Below are 22,232 nucleotides of genomic sequence, written 5' to 3'. Positions count from 1 at the left end.
CCTTAGAGTGACAGTTATCTTGAGGAACAGTTTCAGTTTATTTCCTTAAAGGGAGTGAGGTATTCCCATCATGTCACATGTTTTGTTTTTGCAGTATGCATTATTTTTTCTTGCTTTCCCTCAGGAGCGGAGTCTGTCTCAGGCGCAGGAAGCCTCTCTCCAGGTCATGCACCCTACATCAGTGGAGGGCGTGGACGACATGATAAAACTGGGGGACATGACTGAGGCGGGCCTTCTCCGAAACCTGCAGCTTCGTCACAAACAAGGAATCATCTATGTAAGGCACATGGCGCTCACACACACACACCTTGTATATATATGTATTTGACCTTGTATACAATGAAAATTTGGTTTATTCCAAAACAAGGTTTACAGAGTGCTTCACATATACATTGAAGGTAGGTAGGTAAACAAATCGGTAGTTAAATACATAAATAGGTACATAGGTTAGTTGGTAGATAAGTTCAATTCCACATAAATTAAGATAAATAGAAATATAGTGAGAAATAGTGTGTACATTAAAAACAAATATTGACAGCTGTGCAAATATGTTTGTGTTTTTAACCTGGATTTAAAAAATATTCACATTTGGGTTGTGCAATTTTGTGCAGCATAACAACTAAAATGCTGCTTCACCATATTTGGCTTGAACTCTGGGCTAGACTGTTTGACCTGAGTCAGTAGATCTCAGAGCCCCACAAGGTTGCTTTATGTCTCATGAATTTGTTTTTATACTGTTATTTTGTAAAGCACTTTGGTCGTCTATGGGTTGTTGTAAAGGGCTATAGGAATTACATTACTGTAATATTATTATTAATTATGTATAATTATTACATTACTTTTTCACCACAATATTCAATATTTTTGTTGGATATTGCATTGCAGATAAGATGGAATCACCATAATATTACAAATGTATTACCATACTAGAACCACATTGTTACTGTGTTACCTTTTCTTTTTTTCATTTCTGTAGACCTACATAGGTTCAGTATTGGTTGCAGTGAACCCATACCAGGACTTTCCTATATATTCAGCAGAGCAGGTGAGACATGTACACATCTTTGACCCACAAACGGAACCGTTTTAATACAACTTTGATGCTGTGGGTCACGTGTGCCTCGTGTTGTCTTGCAGGTGAGGTTGTACCATGGTCAAAAGCTTGGGGAACTTCCTCCTCACATCTTTGCCATTGCTGAATCCTGCTACTTTAACATGACACGGCATCTCAGGAACCAGTGCTGCATCATCAGGTCAGGATGGACAACCCACTGAAAGAGTCACGATGGCCTGTCAACAGCCCTGAATAGAATATATGATATTCCATCATACTTTACGATCAATAGATGATTTATTTTTGTTTTTCCCCTCAGTGGAGAGACAGGAGCTGGGAAGACAGAGAGCACCAAATTGATCCTGCAGTATTTGGCAGCAGTCAGTGGTGAACGCTCTAAACAGACGATGGAACAACAGATTCTCGAGTCCAACCCAATACTAGAAGGTAACATTGGTGCTCACATATAGCAGGGTTTATATTCGATCCATAAGTGTGTATCTATAGGTGCATAATTGTTTGATTTTCACAGCCTTAGAAAGAACCTTTTATATGTACTTCACAGAAGGGCCTTGACTTACAGAGGCTGCCATATTGCACCTTCTTGCACGGACAAAGCATGTGTTTTGTGTTTTAAACCAGAAACTTACCACAGAAAGGAAAAAGAACGACATCTTCTCTGATATGCAAAGGCCACTTAAGTTCCTTGACAAGCTTTGGAAGAGTCCTCTGTGTGTTACAATCTACAGTCTCACCACTAAATGTCACACACCTGACCTTTAAAACATAAGAAAACTAACTACAAAACAGCCTGTAACATTATATGACTTACTTAGAGGTCCACTGAGTAACATTTATTATGGTTTATTAGCAGAATTTGAACATTATTGTTCGTAAAGGTGTATAATTACATCCAGTAATGATGCATATGTGATTGCAATCCATTATGGTTTGTGTGCTGTGGTTATATCAGCTTTTGGAAATGCTAAAACAATCCACAACGACAACTCCAGCCGCTTTGGGAAATATTTGGAGATCTTCTTCACGAAAGAGGGACTGATCAAAGGTGCTCGAGTGGAGCAGTATCTGCTGGAGAAGTCTCGTGTCTGCCATCAGGTGAGACGGCTCTGTGTCCTCATCTCTCCAGTGAGCTGACACACTTTCTATAAACCTATATCTGCTCTGTCTTATATAAACATGTGATCGTGATTATGAGAAAAGAAAATAATACTCATTTCTGATTGTTTTACCAGCCTATCTGTGAAGTTATTCCTTTCACACACTGTAGCTGTATTTCTCTTAACAATCATGCTCAATTCTTATTCCACAACCTCAGGCACTGGGGGAGCGAAACTACCATATATTTTATTGCATGCTGGCAGGAATCTCAGCAGAGCAGAGGAAAAGTCTGAGTCTGAAGGATGCTAAAGCATACAAATTCCTCACTAAGGTATATCTGCAGCTTATTGTGTCTCCTCACCCAGCAGAAAATGTCCCTATACATACTGTAACTTATCTAAAGTGTGCCTCTTCTGTGTCGCAGGGTGACTGCGTTGCGTGTGAAAGTAAGGACGATGCCAAAGATTACCGACATATTCATTCTGCTTTGAAAATACTCACCTTCTCTGAAAGCCTGTGCCACGACATCTTTAAGTTGCTGGCGGCCATTTTACACCTGGGGAATGTATGCTTTGAGGGTGAGCGTACGCATTTTGTGCAGCTGACACAGCAGCAAAATATGTATTTGATGTCAAGAAAATGTGAATTAGTCGAAAAATTGAGCAACATCTTACAAGAAATCTTCATTCTTCATTTTGAATATTTTGAATTAGGCTGTTTTGGGAGAGAAGGAATGCCCTTTAGTGTTAGTGTGGGGAAAAGTGTACTTATTATTATTATTATTACTTTACCTTGTAACAAGTAGCGTAAGGATCACAATTTACAAAACAGTAATAATATTACAATTACTAAACAAGTAACACTGAGTTAGTGCATTACAAGATTGTGATTTGTTTATATTTGTATAAAAGTATAAACATGTCACTAAGTAACTTATTACTTCATAACAAAAGTGTTAAGTTACATCACTTTTGATTGTATCTAGAAAAGTAATATAGTTGGTAATGTAACTTATTGCTTTTATATGAAGTAATAAGGCAAGTATTGTTATTATTTTTTAATAGTGTAATATGGAATAAGTATTTTTTATATAAGATACTGTAGTTCAATCATAATCTTGTAATGCACTAACTCTAAGGTAAGTCATTTTCTTTTATTAAAGGTATAATATGGATTAAGTTAATTATTTCTGAATAACTTTCCCGTCTATGAAGTAGCATAAATGAACAATCCAAATAAATGGAATGCTCATTGTAAAACTTAAATAATGATTTTGTGTTGCCATTAGCAACCACTCAAAATAACCTGGAAACCAGTGATGTCAGCAAGTCAAAACATTTCACCGTGGCAGCATCTCTTCTGGAGGTGAGTTCCCTCAAGAATGAAGAGATCATTTCTTTTCCCCCTCATCATTAACACAACAATAATAAGTGTGTTTGTTGTGATGTCTGCTTCCCGCAGGTGCAGACGTCTTCTCTGGCGACTAGTTTGACCAACCGTTCCTTTCAGACCAACAGAGAGAGCGTGACAAAGCCCCTCTCCTCTGAACAGGCTGCTGACTGCAGAGACGCCTTCGTCAAGGTAACAAAACCCAGTCAGTAAATCGGCGTGTTGTGGAATGGATTTCCTTATTGGCCCCAAGATGAAAGACTAACGGCTGTAAAATAAAGTCACCGTTCAATAAAAAAAGGTGATTTTTTTTAACTAGGGATTATTTGATCACATTGAATATGTCCCTACTGTTCCTGGAACTGATTATTCCAAGTATACCCAGTTATATAGATATACTGGCTGATATGCTGCTCTTCTTGACTTAGTTCCTTCATATTTGCAAACTCTTCTTGAAAAAAAACCAAAAACCACTAATCCTTCGTTCGTGTGAAGTTCTCCATCTATCTGTTCCCCTGTTAGAACAGAAACAAACTGTACTATTTACCGTGACGTGTTCAATGGGTTTTATCTAGTTAAATAAAGGTTAAATTAATAAAATAATATATATGTATATATATATATATATACACATATGTATGTATATATATATATATATATATATATATATATATATATATATATATACACAGTATATATATATGTATATATATATATATATATAGTGCAGAGAGGACTCAGTTAACTGTGTTCTTCTCTATGTCCCAATTCTCAGGCTATCTACAACAAGCTGTTCATATGGATCGTTGACAAAATCAACAGTGTCACGTACCAGAGGTTGATCAACACGGTCAAGTCTTCCTACCAGTCCATCGGCCTGCTTGACATCTTTGGCTTTGAGAACTTCAGCACAAACAGGTGCAGACATTTTGTGCATCTCTACTCTGCAGTGACTCTGTGGTCTCACAGTGTGGTGCTCTGGAGAAGTCGCTCTCACTGAAACATCACAGTTATTGAATTTCAAATTTACAATATCTTAAGAATATGTTTGTTGCTTTATCTTGCTGTTAAATGGGCGTTTCCTGCTGCAAAATGAAGTTTTCGTCACGTTGAAAACTGCTCACTGTCAGTGAGTACCAATTACAAAAATAGAAAAATATAGAAAAATATCGGCAGTTTTATATCACAGCCACAGGGACTGTTAATCCACTGCTGTCTTCAACATTAAGTAAGAATATGTTGTTGTGTGACTTTGATCAGATTTAGCTAAGTGGCGATACATTAACAAATGCAGTAGCAGTAGACCAGCAACTCCAATGTCCCAACTTGCTAAAAACTTATTTTCTCTTTGGACTTTGGTGCAGGGGAGTGAGCACTTTACAAAACTGATGTTTCCAGAATTAAAGTTCTGTCTACTAGTGAGATAAAGTGACTAAATCACTGACAGTAATGCCTCCATGTCTCAAGCTGGCACAGGGGGCCACAGGGGTCACAGGGGCCACAGGCACTGACTGTTAACATACCTTATACAACCACAACCAGGAAAAACTGAACATGACTTTAAAATGCATTTTTTTGTCCCAGCTTTGAGCAGCTGTGCATTAACTTTGCCAACGAGAGGCTCCAGCAGTTCTTCGTGGGTCATATCTTCAAGCTGGAGCAGGAGGAGTACCTGAAAGAGGACATTGTATGGAACAACATCGACTTCAGCGACAATCAGAACATCCTGGACCTCATGGCGGAGAAAACCTGTAACGTGCTGGCTCTGATCGACGAGGAGAGCCACTTTCCAAAGGTGTCGTTACACTATTGTTTGATCACTAACGATTTGGTCACGTGGCTATGAAAATCTCCTCACTCAAGTGCGGTGCATTGCAGGGCTCCGATGCCACAATGCTGAGCAAGATGAACGGGCAGCACAGCGGAAACAAGAGCTACATCTGCTCAAAGCGTGAACATGATACAATCTTTGGGATTCAGCACTTTGCAGGTGTTGTTTACTATGACTCCAAAGGTAAGCGGCACAGATGGCAGGTTAGTTCAACCGTAAAGTCACGTGATTATATAGAGTCTGACTTTCTGTGTGTGTGTGTTCAGGTTTCCTGGAGAAGAACAGAGATGTGGTCAGCTATGACTTAATCAAGACAGTTAAATTGTCCACCAATAAGCTACTTCATCAGATATTTGAGGCCGAGCTTTCCACCAGTGAGGTCAAAATGTCAAACAACAAAAAGGTCATCCTGACGCCCAAGAGCTCTTTGCGGGTATGAGTTGTGTAATCGCATTATGTGTCATGTATTATTTGTCAGTGTGTTGCTGATGGTGATTTGTTGTCTCCATCATCCGTGCAGGCCAAGATGGACAAACGTAAACAAGCGCCGACGCTGATCGGCCAGTTCCGTCAGTCCTTGGACTCGCTCATGAAGGCTCTGTCGGCCTGTCAGCCTGCTTTCATCCGCTGCTTCAAACCCAACAGTGACAAAGAGTCTCAGGTGACGACATCAGAGCACCTACACTGCAGTTTCCATGGTCATCTTCAAACACAGCCATATTGCTGTGTAATTTAATTTGATCACTCATGCTAGTTGGTCTATTTTGCCTTACTTTGCTTTACTGAAATAAAGACACTGCCTGTCTGCATGTGTCACAAGAGAATTTTACTTTTTTATCAATTTATTTGCAGTAACACTGAAAAATTCAAATTTCCTGGAAATGGTGACCTGCTAACACAGTGTAATCACCAGTGTTGAGGTGTGAACCAGGAAGCTTTCTTCAGCGTTTCATCAAAATCTGTCCTTCATCTTCTCTCCTTCAGGTGTTTGACAGACGGCTGTGTTGGCTTCAGCTGAGGTACTCTGGCATGATGAGCACCATCCGCATACGGAAGTTAGGCTTCCCAATTCTCCACACGTTTGAGGAGTTCCTCAAACGTTACTGGGTTCTCCTGAGGACGACGCGCTGCGACCCCAAAACTGTCAGTCAAGACGCAGCTATTTTTCACCAATATATCTGACTCTGTTACCTGCTGCTTTCATCCAATCTGTCATATTTTTATTATTATTTTTTTTATTCTATGGTCACATTGAATATCATGGACAGGTGGAGAAATAGATTCTTTAGTCTCTCCCCCTGGAGGAATTTGAACTGTCATGAGACTTTATTCCTGCTCACTGATGAATTCTTTATTGTCCCTGCAGGAGACAGCTGCTGCCTGCTGTGAAGCCATCTGCAACACAGTGATTGAAAAGAAGGGTGATTGGAAAATAGGCAGGACCAAGATTTTCCTGAAGGTACACAAGAATTTATGATTCAGAACCAGCTCTGCCAGGACAATGGACATAATGACTCAGCTGCAGATAAACAGTTCATCCGATCTTTCGTTTCTCATAGTGCCTCATTTATTTACTTACTTACTTACTTACTGATTTAACTATCTATTTCATGACATTTTATCGGTTACTATTATGTTTTTGATTTATTTCACTCTTACCTCCTTAGATCACATGAGTATTTCAGTCACCAGTGTTATCCCTTGCGTCTGCTTGAGTTCCACGATAGCGTTTCCTCACTCCTCACTTCCTTTCCTCTCTCCTTTTCCTCTCTTTCTTACCTTCCTCACGTCTTCTTTTCCTCACTTCTTCAGTTCTCCATTGCTAAATATGTAATAGCAGCCGTATGTCGGCTCAAATGGTTGGTGTGGGTTGGATTCTTTGATTTTTTTCCTGTGAAAAGTGCTCTATAAATAAAGTTTGATTGATTGATAAACAGTATTGACCGCGACTCTCATGTGGAGGAGGATAAAGCGGGAGAAGATGTACGTATGTACTGCCACTGGTCAAGTAGTACTAATAAACTAAACTGCACCAGCAGCCGATATCTTTTGCTGACATTACAGTCTGTCTGTAAAAGTCATGTATTGTGTAAAAATAGATGTTTTTGCAGATGAGTGTCTTGGCTTTTTAGGTGTGATATCGTTCAGTAATTCAAACCCGCAGACATTAGGTGACTGGCTGTGGGTGGAGCAACAGACCAAACACCAAACTTAAACATGAACTGAGTTTAATATCATACCTTTTTTTAATATAATGCACTTTTAAGTAAATACTGTTCATATATTACTCTGTAGCTGTCGGTTATTTAGTCGTTTCTTATAAGAATGGAATGATTTCACCAGGGACTATTTTAAGATACTTCTGGGGCCAGACAATGAACATTGAACCACAAGTAAAGAAGTTGCATTTGGGCAATTCAGGAGACTTGTAACCATGGTGCCACTGCAATCTCCTGCACAAAAGCACATCATGGAATCTAAAGGCATTCTAACATAAGTGTAATCAGCTGTTCTTTCAGCTCAGGGCCACAGGCAATAGCCTCATTTGCCAGCACTTTTGTGGCATCTGAATGCAAGGATCTCCTGGTTCATTCTATTCTATATTTCAGGATGCTCATGATGTGATGCTGGAGCGACTGAGGGAAGAGGAACTCAACGGAATAGTTGTGGTGATCCAGAGGTTCATGCGTGTACACAAAGACAGGTGCAGTTTCTGTTATATATCACTGGAGATCATGAACCGAAACATATTGCAGGTGGAATGCATCTTGCAAAATTAAGAGAGGATTGACTTTTTTCTTTTGGTATAGAGAATACATTTTAAATACAGCAGTTGACTGATGAGTATGTTTGTCTTTACACAATTATCCTCCAAAGGCCTTGTTCTGCCTGTTTTTCAGAAAGTCTTTCCTGAGGAAACGAAGGGCAGCTGTGGTGTTACAGAGGCACTGGAGAGCAAACAGGGGAGACGACAAGCGAAAAAAGGTCTAATGTTTAATCCGTGCATGTATTTGATTAACTTCTTCAAGTACAGTCTCTTTTCTTTTTCCTTTCTTATGCATTGTTTGCACTCTTTTCCAGTTCCTGTACCAACAACAGTGTGCTGCTGCTCTCACCATACAGACACAGGTATGCACTGTCGAGCCTGTAGTTTAAACACAGAATGTGTCTTTGTGTCAATGGGAAGTTGGATAAGTTCATTTGGATATTGTAACAACAAAGTGTAATCGTTTATTTTGAATGTATGTTACACTCATTACTATATATCCTTGCAATTAGAGAGGCAAAATATGCTCTTTGTTAGATAAAAACATTCATTCTGAGACCATGAGTGATGATTAACTGTAGGTGCGAGGCTACCTCGTGAGGAAACGCTTGAAGCAAAAGAGAGAGGCCGTCATCCTGCTGCAGGCTCACACCCGAGGATTCCTGGCCAGAAGGGCAGTGGGAAAAATGAGTAATGATGTAAGTGCTGAATGTCCAGAACCAAGAAATACAATAAACACAAATACAAATGTCAATAATTCAAGAAATAGGTGTGGGCAAATATATTTCCCTGTCAAACTCTGGTGTTCTCTTCCGACCTGGAGTATGAGAGCTGGGAAAATATAGCACTGTCGCTTCAGCGAGGACTGGAAGACCTTATCGAGTCTCAGCTAGAGAATGAGGAGCGAGAACTTGACACTGAACATTTCTTACCTGCACCTGCTTTGGAAGTGGTGCAAGAAGAAGCATCAGATTCAGACAAGAGTGAGGTTAGACTTTAAATCTATACCGCAGTCTGCTCAACTGACATTAATCCATTTATCTTACATGATTATTTCACTTACTGAACCTTGAATTTCTTTGACGGTCAAGCAGAGGCGGGACACGCCAGAGCCAGTAGTGCCAGATTTGGATCCATCTACCTCATCGAGTGAGGACGATTCTGCCGAGTTTGATGACGAAAACGACGAGTTTTCATTCTCCAAATTTAGCCTCCAACACTTCCAGGGCAACACTAATCACAAGCACATCACCCAGAGACTCAAGCAGCCCCTGCTGCGCCACGATGATGAGGGAGATGCGCTGGTGAGAGATTAAAGATGGGTTGCTCTCTCCTTACCTTCAACTCTGAAAAAATGTTCAGTTTCATTTCTTATTCCTCTCATTCTTCTGCAGGCGTGTCTGACCGTGTGGTGGATTATTCTGCGGTTCATGGAGGACATCCCAGAACCAATATCTCAAACATTCACCTCCATGTTGTCCCAGAAGCAGAGCAGGGGGCTGAGCACTTTGGTGGGACTCGAGCAGGTAGAGTGGTCACGTTATTACATGTCACAAGAAAGACGGACAGACAGACAGACTGCACAGAAAACAGTGTGTAACATTTACAAGTAGATTTGCATAAGTTGTACAACCATCGTTACTTGGGAAAGGGAGGAGTGAGCACTAGTTAGCTCGAGTTTCACTAGACCTAATAAAGTCTGTAGGTTTTGGTTTCTGATAACAATACTAGAATGTCTCTTGGGAAACTGCAAAGCTGATTCACTCGTCATCAAATTCCTAAGTCATCCAGGTTCATCGTTATCTAAGAAAAGGTGACTCATGGACAAAATGGGCTTGGTTTTAGTTTCAAGCTAACAATCCTGGAGTTATAATTTCTTTATTCTGTTTATGTGAAATTACCCTCAACAAGTGCAATGCTCTCTTTGTTCATTTTGTGCTATATATATATATATATACATATATATATGTATATATATGTAGAGTGCTTAACACATGTATTTGACCACCACCCAATGTAAGGTTAATGCCACAGCTGCCCTAAATTAACAGCATTGGTAATTAGAAAACACTTATTTTTAATGTTAATACACTAGTATGTTGAAGCTCTTCAACCGAAATTATATTTTTAATGCTAAAGTATAATTATTATTGTTATCCTTGTATTTTCAAACTTAATGTTTTACAAAAAACAGTAAAAAAAAAGTAAAGCACATTATTAGTTCTTGATTAAGATGTCAAATTATAGTTAATTATACTTGAACAGAAAAAAAATGTTTTTTTGTGGTTGAATGTTGTGTTTGCCGGCTCAAATTTGTGTATAAAAAGGTGAAAAGTTTTTGAAAGATTTTTTAAATATTCATGTTTTCTTTGTTTTCAACAGGTGGTCAAAACAAACTTGTTAAGCACTGTACATGTTCTTAAAACATGTACAGTGCTTAACAAGTACTTAACAAGAAATACAACTACACATATAATGATAATAGCTATAATGATAATTATGAAAACTGCCAACTTAAATAATAAATTGCTACAAAAGCTTCTGACACCTGAACCACATATGTAAATCATGCTAACATGTCTGTTCCATTCTGTGTAGAAACCACTCACAGCTGCAGTATAATTATTCAAATTAAAATTAAAAATCAGTGTTATAGTGACAGGCCAATTTGATCAAACACAGCTTATTTCCTGTTGTGTCATAATAATTATGCCTTATGTGAACAGAAAAAAATGAAGAAGGCCAAGAAAAAGCTGCGAGGTGGAATCAGAGGAGCGTCTGTCCTACCTGACGAGGTCAGCACTAATATGCCCGAGTTATATATTTTTCTGTGTCATATGTTATAATCTTTGTTGCTGTCATCTTCACCAGCCAGAGAACGGGACGGAAGACGGACACATTTTAATCGGAGAAGGTCCGACACTGGATCGGCCTCTTTCGCCCCTGGAGAAAGTGCACATCATCGTTGGATACGCTCTGTCGAGACAAGACATACGGTACAAGTGAAGGAAATCATTCAAATGGGAAATAAACCTAACTGTGGAGACACATTCAGCATAAGTTGTGTTAACATTGTGTCCATCACATTTCTCTTTTGGGTGTTTTTATTTCCTGTTTCTCTGCTTGTGTAGAGATGAGATTTACTGCCAGATCTGTAAGCAGCTGGTGAACAACAACAACAGGAAGAGCCGTATGCTGGGCTGGACCCTCCTTTCCATCTGTCTCGGGATCTTCCCTCCAACAGAGCGATTCATCAAGGTCAGTTTACAACAGAATTCTTACTCTTATACTTCCACAAAACAGACCCGTGTTCCTGCTGGCTGCATGGTGACATATTATGTGGAAATATTTGGAGCCAGAAGTCCCAGTCTGTAATTAAATGCTTTCTTTAAAATCAAGGTAAGAATGAGTAACATTGTTACGTAACACTGCATTATTATTTAATAAATCATTATGATTATTACAAGATCAAAATGACTTATTATTTTAATGTATTACATGTCATTATATTCAAGGAACATCCCACATGTCATTTAATCTGGCTGTTTTTCTGCTGCAAATACAGTATGCAGTGTGCTATGACTTTATTTCTACCACTCAAAGAGTTTACAACTTATTATTTCATTATTTCATAATGCAGGCTACGTGATGAAAAATCTACAAACAAAACACATAATATCATCACGTTTTCCTTGTCCTCATGTACTTTGCTCCACAGTATTTGAAGAGTTTTGTCAGCAGAGGGCCAAGTGGTTATGGAGCATATTGTACTGAGCGTCTGCGTCGTACAGTCGCCAATGGCGGAAGAAAAGAGTTGCCATGCTGGATTGAGCTCCAGGTAAAAATAATTAATTCCATCGGGGGTGTTGTATTGTTAAATTTATGGACACTTTACCAGACTCGTTTAAATAATCTATGCAAACTTTATTGGATTGTTCTCCGTCCACTTCCAGGCTGCCAAATCCAAAGAGCCCATAGATGTGTCTGTGAGTCTGATGGATGACCGAACTGTCGCTCTGCATCTGGATTCAGCCTCCACTTCCGCTGAAGTCTGTCAAGCCGTGGCTGACAAGACTGATCTTACAGACACTTACGGATTCTCCTTGTACATCAGCTTCTGTGATCAGGTCAGCATTAAACACATGATATTTTGTTTAACTAGTCCCTGAATTTCCCTCAACACTCATTCAAAGTGTATTATTCTTTTGTCTCCAGATGTGGTCTTTGGGCAGCTGTGGCAAGCACGTGCTAGATGCTGTTTCTCATTGTGAGCAGGAGATGAAGCAGCGGGGGCAACAGGAGAAAGACGCCAACTGGATTCTCTCCATCCGCAAGGAACTGTTCACACCGTGGCACGACTGCTCAGTAGATATGATCAGCACAGATCTAATTTACCGGCAGGTCATCAAGGGAATCAAGTCAGAAGAGTACGTCAGTGAGAAGGTGAGGCTCTGCAGGGAAACCAGATGATGGGGTTTTATTTTGCCATATATTCGTTACTTCCTTCTGAATGATAAGCTACAGGACTAATGTACAATACTTCACATTTCATGTGAGTGATGCAAAACAAAACGCTGATGCCACTTTAAGCAGTGAAGTCTTTCACCCTGTTTATTACCTCTGAATAGTAAAGTCTTGAGATCAGAATCTAAAACATTTTATGGAAGCAAACTAAAATTTGATTCAAGCTAAAACTAATGAATCGTACACACACGCCTCAGTGCTTGGAAGGGCGAAATAATATAGTGATTATGGCAGAAACGTAAAAAATAAGGTGTATAAGGTGTAACAATAAAACCGGATGTTTTTTTTCTCAGGAGGATGATTATATCCAGCTGGCAGTGAAGCACTATTACATTCAGTTTGGCTCTGCACACAGCGAAGAGAACGTCCAGAAGGTGGTGGAGGGGTGCATCACCACCACACTTATTGAGAACAAATCTATGGCCAAATGGATCCAACTCATTGGATCAGCTCTTTTACAGGTACAGTGCCACGCAGTTCATGTCTGGTTTCGTACGAGCACATAAGGGATGAGGTCAATCTCACGCACTGGTTTCACTGCAGGGTCCGTACGCCACCGGGATACAGAGCAGAAACCACGTCAAAGGAGAATTTGTCGACTGTGCCCGAGAAAAATGGCCGCTTAAGTTCTCCATGTTTTATGAAGTCATAATGATGTCAGGTTAGTCAATGTTCAGATTTCACACGCAGTATTTTATAAAGTAACTAACATCCCTATTGAGAATAAACAATTTTCTCTTTTGGACTTCAGATAATGACCTCTTCTTATCACAAATATTAATCAGCCAATCACATGGCACTGACTCGGTGTATTTAGGCACGTAGACATGGTCAAGATGAATTGCTGAAGTTGAAACTGAGCTTCAGAATGAAGAAGGGAGGTGATTTGAGCGGCTTTGAACATGGCATGGTTGTGCCATATTCCATTTCAGAAACCGCTAAACCTGCTCTACTGTCGGTAGAGAATGACCAGACTGGTTAAAAAAATAGAAAGGCAACAGTAAATGGCCAAAAGGGATGCAGGAGATACACAATGTGTTAAAACTTCAAGCAGATTGGCTACAGCAGCAAAAAGTCCACGCCGAGTGCCACATACTCCTGCCACTATAACAGTTGTCCTGTGTGCTTAATAAAGTGGCCAGTTAGTCTACATTTCAACCATATTCCTGTTAAGAGTATATATATTTCACTTTAAAGTTGGGTTTCCAGTTATAATTTGAGAAATGGCAGACATTTACAATACTGCTCCTGAAACATTTCATATTTGTATGTCCCGATAGGACCTCATTTTCCCAAACGCAGGTTTACTGTGGCTGTAAACTGGGTAGGCATCGTCTTTATGGATGGAAGGAAGACACTGTTGGACTTTCCTTACCATGAAGTAAAGGAATTCCAAAGGATAAGGTATTATTAATATTTTTTATTTACTTCCTTGGAAAACATTTTGTCTAGAGTTTTAAAACTATTTCAAAATACTATACATGCATGTTTAAAATGCTTCCAGTGAGGGCCACACCGACGGCCAGTCAGTGAGTTTGGCCACAGTGCATGGAGACTTTGTCCTGAAGTGTGAACAAGCTGTGGAAATGGGTACGCTTATAGAGAATACACTGGAGGGCCTGAGACACCGGTCAGTGTACGCACTGGCTAAGCAGGATTTCAGTAGACCAGGTATACGCACACACACACACACACACATGCACATCTGCACAGTAGACAACATAAACACATATGATAATGCCTGAGTACACACAACCAAATGCTGAATATGCACTGAAAACACTTGTTTCCTGCAGATGACCCCGTGTTCCTGGTTTGTAGACGAGGTGATCTGCTGCTGGTAGAAAAAGATAAAGGTTATTCTACCGAGGAGGACTGGATCAGAGCAACTAACCAGACTACACCTGGTACCGGTGTAGTCTTAAAGGAAGTGGTGCAGTTTCTTCCCATTCTCACCAGGCCTACTGACAAGATGCTGGTACATTCTCCTTAGTTTTGGTTGTCTTTGATGTCGCAACACGTGTAGTACAAATGTGAAAATAATATGATGCACTATGTGTTAAAGGTATATGTAAAATAACAACAGTGACCTTTAATGTTTAGAATGCTTACTGATGATGAATATTAGGAGCTTACAAACTGTGTTTATGCACACACAGAATGTGCTGTATAAACATGACATATTATTGTCGCTACCTCACATCCCCCAACCGGCCGAGGCAGATGGCCGCACATCTTTGAGTCTGGTCCTGTCTCAGATTTCTTCCTCTGAAAAGGGCGTTTTTGGCCTAGTGTTTGCTCATTGCGTGAACCGTTGGGTTTCTCTTCTCTCTATAATATTGTAAAGGTTTTTGCCTGACTATGTACAGTGCCAGGAGAAAAGTCTATATCTTTCTTTAACTTCCTTGCCACTTTCCACTCGCTGTGCTATTGGGGTGGGTGGCAGTGGGTGGCGCAAACAAACCAAAACCAAATATAAACATACCAAACCAAACTATAAACAGAATCACTATATATGGTTTGATGTGCATATGTAAGCCTGTTTTATCATATAATGGAGACTGCATAACTGTGTGATGCCAATACTTCAGCACTGGATCCATGTCTATGATAATTCACATGATTCCCATTCATGTGGTTTAACTGGAAAAACTGCCTCTGGTCCTCAGGAACTGCTCAGTCCAAGCTGGAAGAAACAGTTACCTGCACAAAGCGTCCAACAGAGGGATGAATCAGTGGTGCCGGTCTCATTAAAGGACTTTGCTCTGGAGAACTTTAGGTAATAACATTGAATGAGCTGCAAGTTTTCCCCAATCCTTTGATTCATTAAGTCGACAATAATCCACAGCAAAAACACTTATGAAACATGTCGGGTCATTTCTTTATTTGGTCTCACTGTGGCTCCTGATCTGATGTAGGCCTGCGGGTAAAGATGGTCGACAGGGTGCAGTCAAAGGCCTGAATCGAGAGAAACTGTGGGTTTATTCAAGAGACCCTCTGAAGCGGCCGCTGCTGAAGAGTCTGCTCAACAACTCTGAACTCAACATTTTGGCCTGCAACGCCTCCACTGATATCCTTTGAAACTAGGATTTTATCGTTTTAATTTTCTCACACAATCTTAATCTTGATTGTTGGTTCTCAAACTGTGGTACGTGTACCACCTGTGGTACGTGAGCGTACTCTGGCGGAAGAAAATCAGAAATAATGTTCTAGGGTATGTGATCGTAGTGCGTAGAATGACAATAACTAGTGTCACCTTATCTTATTGGGAATAATTCTGCCTCCTGTGAAAGGTCAGTAGCTGACTTTGCTCGACCTATTTACACCACTGTATTTTAACGTTGGAGATAATGGTGGTACTTGGTATAAAAGAACCACTGATCTTAATAAAACCATAACTGTGTATATAGTTTTCTCTTCTAGTCCCTTCAGATTTAAATCACATCAACACTGTATTATTCACCAGTTTCTAAATAATCTGTACGTTTTCTAATAAGACCATTTGTTTGGAGCTTGATACGATACAATATGATGTGCTTTATTGTCCCCATGGGAAGATTTGTTCCTCGCTCAGTGGTGCTGCGTTCGATGCATCAAAATCAGTAAATACAAGCGACATATTTCACAGCTAATTAAATTAGATAAATAGAATAGAAAAGACATTATTGCACACCAGATGGTAAACAAATGAACAGCATATTGCATGTACCCATCTTTATATCTATGGGAAAATCGTATTTAAAATAATGAATGAAAAATTGCATTTTAATACACTGTATCTTAATGCTTGTACTCAGAGTGAAGAACGTGGGATGGGATGGGATGTTTTTTTTTTTAAATTGGGAGGGGTTGATGTTCTTCCTTCCCTATTATTCTCATGGCAGTTTTAGCAAGTCCATATCTAATCTGAATCTCCATACAGAGTGTGTGTGAGTCCTTGACCGAAGGTGCTACCTATCCTGAAATATATGGGTGACTACCCCATTAAACTTGCTCGCAGCCCTGTGGATCTGACAGACCAGATCTTTGGTGCGGCCACACAGCATGAAGCCCTGCAGGATGAGATCTACTGCCAGATTATGAGACAGATGACCGGCAACAACAACAGGTGCTTCCCCTCAGTGTTTGTGGTATTGTATTTGAAAGAATTACAAAAGAAAAATCCAAAATATCCTCTGACCATTGACCCCCCCCCCCCCCCTCTCCCCCTCACTGTCAGGTTGAGTGTGGAGCGTGGGTGGGAGCTGATGTGGCTGTGCTCAGGCTTGTTCCCGCCCAGCCCCATTTTGATTAAACATGCTCAGTGCTTCCTGGAGTCAAGGCCCAGAGCCCCGCTGGCTGCCGTGTGCCTGCAGAGGGTGCAGGAGATGCGCAGGTCAGTCTGATGACAGAAATAGAAACTCATAGATCACATAGCAGTGTCCTGTGCAATGTGTACTTTAATAAAATGTGGAATTAAGTCTGTAAATCAAGACATTATTGGAAACACGACATGTTGACTATAATAACAGCAGAGTCCTCACTTCTGCCCCCAGGCTGATTTATATAAACTGAAGTGCCTGTTTATTTTATTCAACTTGTATTAAGGCCCCATTGAGATTTGGCCAACACATGCAGCAGCAAAAATAAGACCATGTAACAGACAATTCCATTTCATCAGTGGCTCAACTTGTCTGTTACATTCAAACCATTGTCAAATGAGTTTACACACACTGCTGATCGAGTCTCTCAGCTCCACATGGAGCAGTGTTTAGATCTTATGTTGCCAGGTGACATTCCTGCACTGCACACAGTAAGTCAGTTGTTTTATGTCAAGGGGCGACAGAAGCAACAGCAACATTGCTATAGTAAAGTGAGCTCTGAAAACACAAAGAAAAGTCTCAGAGGTGAATTATACTCCTTAAAAAAAAATCGGCATTTTGACAGGATAAAGTCTTCTTATACCCGCCCACTTCTGCGCTGCTGCTGTATACAAACAGACGCTCCCTTAGGCTGGTGTGATAGTGTTGCTTCACAGAGCCTGTTTTCAGAGGAAGGACGCAGCATACAAATATTGTTACATCGTTTCGGTTCATGAAGATCAAACAGAGCCAATTACATCATCATCATCATCAACAACAAGAATCCCCAAAAGTTACACACTGGAGCTTTAAATGCAGAATGTGGTGAAAACAAAGAGATATACGATTTGCTATTGGCTTTGAGCCTGAGCTATTCTGTATTATATTAGTGTTTTATCTGTTCTGTGACAATAGGAACGTACAGAAAATGTAAATATTAGTATTCCATGTACAACAATGACTGGGCTGACTAAGTTTGTGTGAATTAATGAAACTGATTGTAAACACAAAAAACCATTGGGTTGTACGCGGTGTCCTCGGAAAGCAACAAATTACCTCAAAATAAAATTTACAAAACCTAAAATATTTATATAGTTTTTTCTGCTAGAGGTTTGTCCACATTTCCATCTCACCTGCAGGAAACACTGTTGCTACTCAAAACATAAATATTCTGTGTGCAGATTAATAACCTTTGCTGTTAATGGCACTCAATGCTGACAAGTGAACTGCAGGCAACATTTAACTTTTATTGTATGGCTCTTATCTGGGACCAGGTCGCTGTTGTTTTGTTATAATTATGAAGAATTCCCATGTCCCTTTAATTCCTGTAAGAAATAAGACATTAGTTAAAAACCTATGCCATGTTAAAAGGGTCTAAGAAGAGTCTTGAATTTAATTTTATGAACCTCTAAAACTCTCCTAATCAGAAAGTACTAGGATCAGAGCATTGAATCAAATAATTTCCCACTTGAATCAATGGAGCAACAAAATAAACTGAATGTGAAGTGTAATGACTGTTGAAAACTGAAGTATTTGAATAATAAAATTCTATTTTATTATTATTGTTTTATTTTATGAGATTTTCTCTCCTTGAGATGTGTTATCTTTGAGTTGTGCAGTCTTTTCAGGTGTGTGTGTGTGTGTGTAATATTAATTTATTTGAGTGATTTGTTCCCTCAGGAAGGAGCCAAGGAAGCTTCCTCCCCATCTGGTTGAGGTGGACGCCATCCAAAAGAACAGCACCCAGATCTTCCACAAAATTCATTTCCCAAACGACACGAATGAAGTAAGACAACGTAATGTTCTGAGAAAAGATCAACACCACCCCTACATATAGAACATATACTTTACAGTATATAAAATATCAAAAAGACTGGGAAACTGGGGGAATTAGTTGGCTGTTTTTCCCTCTTACTGTCTTTGTTCTTGTCCAGATATACGAGGTAACGTCAACAACATCCAACAAAGACCTGTGCAGCAGTATTGCCTCTCAGCTCAGGCTGAGCTCAGATGATGGATACAGTCTCTTCCTAAAAACACCAAACAAGGTGATGATGGGTGATGGGTCCTTTTCCAATACTTTCATTTTGATGCAACAGCAAAGACAAAGATGTCATTTGAGTTAATCACAGTTAAGACAATTAAGTTATAGATTTAGTTCTGTTTTTTTTCCATAAATGCTGACTGTGTTGGCCAAAGTACAGCATATCAGTGTTATAATCATTGTTCTCTTCTTAGATCACAAGCTTGGAGGAGCAGAAATATTTCTTTGACAGTTTAAAGCAGACGTCAGACTTACCGAAGAAAGTGAAGAAAGCGAAAGAAGGTAATGCATCGTGCTTCTGCCAATGCCCTCACCTCATGTTATTTATCTCCGTTTTCATGCATTATGTTACTCAGTCTAACCAAAGGCCTTTTTGGTTAGACTGAGTCTGTATGATCTCCCTGACATACATGATCTCCTCATGTAACAACTATTACAAAAACATTGCAAAATGAATCGAGTAATGATTATACATACAAAATAAAACAGGTAAAGAGAGGTGGTTCACTTCACATCTGCATTACCACAGAGAAGCACAAGCACTGTCAAAAGCTTAATGAACACAAACAAGAATGATGCTCAGACAAAAGCTGGCACAACAAGCCTGAGTTTAAATGTGCTTGTAAATCGTCCTTAGCAGCATGAGCGTCGTTAGTGTTAATCCACACTCACAGCGTCATCTCTGAATGCACTAAGCAAAACACACAAGATGGACCATGGTGGGGCACCACGACATGACGCCAAGTCCAAAAACATTCAGATTGGGTTCACTGGACGGGTGTGAATGGTTGTTTGAATCTTTATGTTGGCCCTGCAGTGGACAGGGGACTTGTCCACGACCCTCACATGGTAGAAAATGATTGAATGTTACTCTGTCTCCCAGGCAACCCAGCCAACATGCCCTTCCTGGTGATATTTAAGAGGAAGCTGTGGTTCAATGTGATTCCTGGGAAAGATCTGGTCGCTGACCTCACCTTCCATTTCCCACAGGTACTAACAACTGAATGCACTCTTCTCCGCGGTGTGTTGACAGCTTTTCAGTAAGTTACAGACGTACGTCCTGTGTTGTGTTTCCGATGCAGGAGCTGTCCAAGTACTTGCAGGGATACCACAGCTGCACCAAAGAGGACATGATCACTCTGGCTGGGCTGCTGTTCAGGTGCAAAGTAGACTCAGACCGGTCACAGTTTGTCATGATTCCCAGGATGCTGAAGGAGCTGATTCCTGCTGACCAGTTCAAAATCATGTCCACTGAAGAATGGAAGAAGGTAAAGAAGGAGATTTAAAAGGATGTTTAGGACCAAGAGAAAGAGACTATTTCACTGGTTTCCTGCTGTATTTTTTTTCTTTTCTTCTACTTGCAGCACATTATCTCCTCTTACAACAAGCAGAGTGGCATCACGGTGCAGGAGGCCAAAATTGCCTTCCTGAAAGCCATTTCCAGTTGGACAACATTCGGCTGTGCCTTCTTTCAAGTTAAAGTGAGCGATCGGGAAGTCGTGAAAGCAATGTTTGCATTCAACACTTGGAAGAAATGTTCAGTCATTGTGTCTGTGGTTCCATTTGCAGCAAACGTGTGAATCTAGTTACCCAAATACGGTTCTGATTGCTATCAGCAAGCAAGGTGTCAGCCTCATAGACCCGGACAACAAGGTATGTAATATTTAGCCTCTGCAATGCAACAGGTTAGGAAATAAGCGAAGGCACAGGAACAAACTGCATTTGAAATTTCCCTTGAAAGTGACAATGGAGCTTTTAATGCCTCCGTAAAAGAGTTACAAATTACAAATTAGTGTTATAGATTATAGTAAATTACTTATTACATATGTACTAACAGATATGGTTTTGTGATAACTGCCATGGAACAAGAAATCATCGTTTTAGAAAAAAAGGCTTTTTTTTGTGCTTTTATTTCTGCTATTTTGTTTTGAGTGCCTGGATCACCCTCTTGTTTTGAAATAATGTTCTAGGGCTTAGAATTCATGCTGATCCTCCAAATGAATCATTTGAACTATTATGGCTGTGCAGTTGGTATTAACTTTCATTGTAAAATGTGTTCAAATGCATTTAAAAAGACTTCATTTTGATTTGGAGAACCTTGGCAGTACCCTAATTAAAAGAAACAAGGTATTTGTTGTATCCAAAATGCCCCCAAATGACTTCACTTTCTCTCCATTATTCTAGTCTATCGTGTCACATTTGATTTCTCTTCATTACATGCCGTTGTGTTTTGTTTTGTTTTTTTGTAACAAATCATTACATCTTAACGTAGCTCATCACATCATGTCAATCTTTCAGACGCTGCTGGTCATGCACCCGTTCACCCGCATCACCGCCTATCACAGCAAAGACAGCTCCTTCGTCATGACCACAGGCACCGCCGTGAGGGGAAACATATTTGTCTGTGAAACCTCACAGGTGAGAAGTTTGGTATATCGTCTAAATATTTCCTGCTAAAAGGACTCTAGATTGTCCTGGAAACAAGTTTGTCTGCAGAGTTTAATCATCTCTTTTTATAGTTTTGGAATCAAACGTGTAAGTGACGTGAGATTTCTCTTGTCCCTCCTTTTTCAGGCGCACACAATGGAGGACCTTCTTAGATCATACGTCAGCATGTACGAGAGGCAGCGGCAGGCATTTAGACCGAGACTAAACTTAATGTTTACTTGAGATATAGTGAAGTTTTGACTCTGATAAAACTGTTGATTGATTTCATTACATTTGAGTATTTATATGCTGTCGCTGGCAGAATTATCTCTAATACAGATTACAATGTTTTATTGTCTCGATTACAAGTATTAACCTGTACCACTGTGAGAATGGGTGTGTGTTGGTCCGGATTTCAGATTTATATAAATTCTACGGTATTTAACATCAATATGTCCAACCAAGAGAGAGCAATGATTTTTTTCTAATTCTAAAGTTTGACTCACCACACTCTTGTTCAATTTTAAGATCAAGAAAACGTTTACTTTTAAAGCATATGTAAAAAGGTTAAAAAGAAATGATACAAGGTATGTTGAAAAAGCCCTCACATCTGTCTGAAAATGTTCCTCCAGTGTAATTTAACACTAAAGCATTTTATGTTTATTGATAATGGTGATTTTATTGCACGTGAAGAAGGAACTAACTGTTGATTGACATGATATGCTGTGACTGATGTT

At 39.8% G+C, this 22,232-nt stretch overlaps 1 protein-coding gene across 1 annotated transcript in view; it reads left to right on the top strand.

Annotated features, from left to right (window-relative positions):
- Positions 1 to 70: 70 nt before the first annotated feature.
- LOC131470762 (unconventional myosin-VIIb-like) overlaps positions 71 to 22,232 on the top strand; it is a 22,798-nt gene continuing 636 nt past the window's right edge. The window contains 47 exon segments of the mRNA XM_058646706.1: positions 71 to 79; positions 125 to 277; positions 977 to 1,045; positions 1,138 to 1,253; positions 1,374 to 1,501; positions 2,028 to 2,170; positions 2,391 to 2,504; positions 2,598 to 2,751; positions 3,462 to 3,538; positions 3,635 to 3,754; positions 4,338 to 4,480; positions 5,147 to 5,357; positions 5,441 to 5,576; positions 5,660 to 5,826; positions 5,914 to 6,054; positions 6,378 to 6,536; positions 6,760 to 6,852; positions 8,003 to 8,097; positions 8,294 to 8,522; positions 8,742 to 8,858; positions 8,984 to 9,148; positions 9,252 to 9,464; positions 9,555 to 9,686; positions 10,887 to 10,955; positions 11,032 to 11,156; positions 11,292 to 11,418; positions 11,879 to 11,998; positions 12,114 to 12,287; positions 12,376 to 12,603; positions 12,978 to 13,145; positions 13,228 to 13,345; positions 13,965 to 14,088; positions 14,189 to 14,355; positions 14,481 to 14,662; positions 15,354 to 15,463; positions 15,603 to 15,754; positions 16,639 to 16,792; positions 16,904 to 17,059; positions 18,705 to 18,810; positions 18,959 to 19,072; positions 19,263 to 19,350; positions 19,952 to 20,058; positions 20,151 to 20,336; positions 20,433 to 20,549; positions 20,638 to 20,721; positions 21,367 to 21,486; positions 21,643 to 22,232. The exon segment at positions 21,643 to 22,232 is cut by the window's right edge and continues 636 nt beyond it. Of these exon segments, the coding sequence (XP_058502689.1) occupies positions 71 to 79; positions 125 to 277; positions 977 to 1,045; positions 1,138 to 1,253; positions 1,374 to 1,501; positions 2,028 to 2,170; positions 2,391 to 2,504; positions 2,598 to 2,751; positions 3,462 to 3,538; positions 3,635 to 3,754; positions 4,338 to 4,480; positions 5,147 to 5,357; positions 5,441 to 5,576; positions 5,660 to 5,826; positions 5,914 to 6,054; positions 6,378 to 6,536; positions 6,760 to 6,852; positions 8,003 to 8,097; positions 8,294 to 8,522; positions 8,742 to 8,858; positions 8,984 to 9,148; positions 9,252 to 9,464; positions 9,555 to 9,686; positions 10,887 to 10,955; positions 11,032 to 11,156; positions 11,292 to 11,418; positions 11,879 to 11,998; positions 12,114 to 12,287; positions 12,376 to 12,603; positions 12,978 to 13,145; positions 13,228 to 13,345; positions 13,965 to 14,088; positions 14,189 to 14,355; positions 14,481 to 14,662; positions 15,354 to 15,463; positions 15,603 to 15,754; positions 16,639 to 16,792; positions 16,904 to 17,059; positions 18,705 to 18,810; positions 18,959 to 19,072; positions 19,263 to 19,350; positions 19,952 to 20,058; positions 20,151 to 20,336; positions 20,433 to 20,549; positions 20,638 to 20,721; positions 21,367 to 21,486; positions 21,643 to 21,738 (6,276 nt within the window). The 3' untranslated portion in view covers positions 21,739 to 22,232.

This window comes from Solea solea, chromosome 1 (assembly GCF_958295425.1).
Source record: "Solea solea chromosome 1, fSolSol10.1, whole genome shotgun sequence".
Taxonomy (NCBI): Eukaryota; Metazoa; Chordata; class Actinopteri; order Pleuronectiformes; family Soleidae; genus Solea; species Solea solea.
This window is presented reverse-complemented; position numbering and strand designations above follow the sequence as displayed.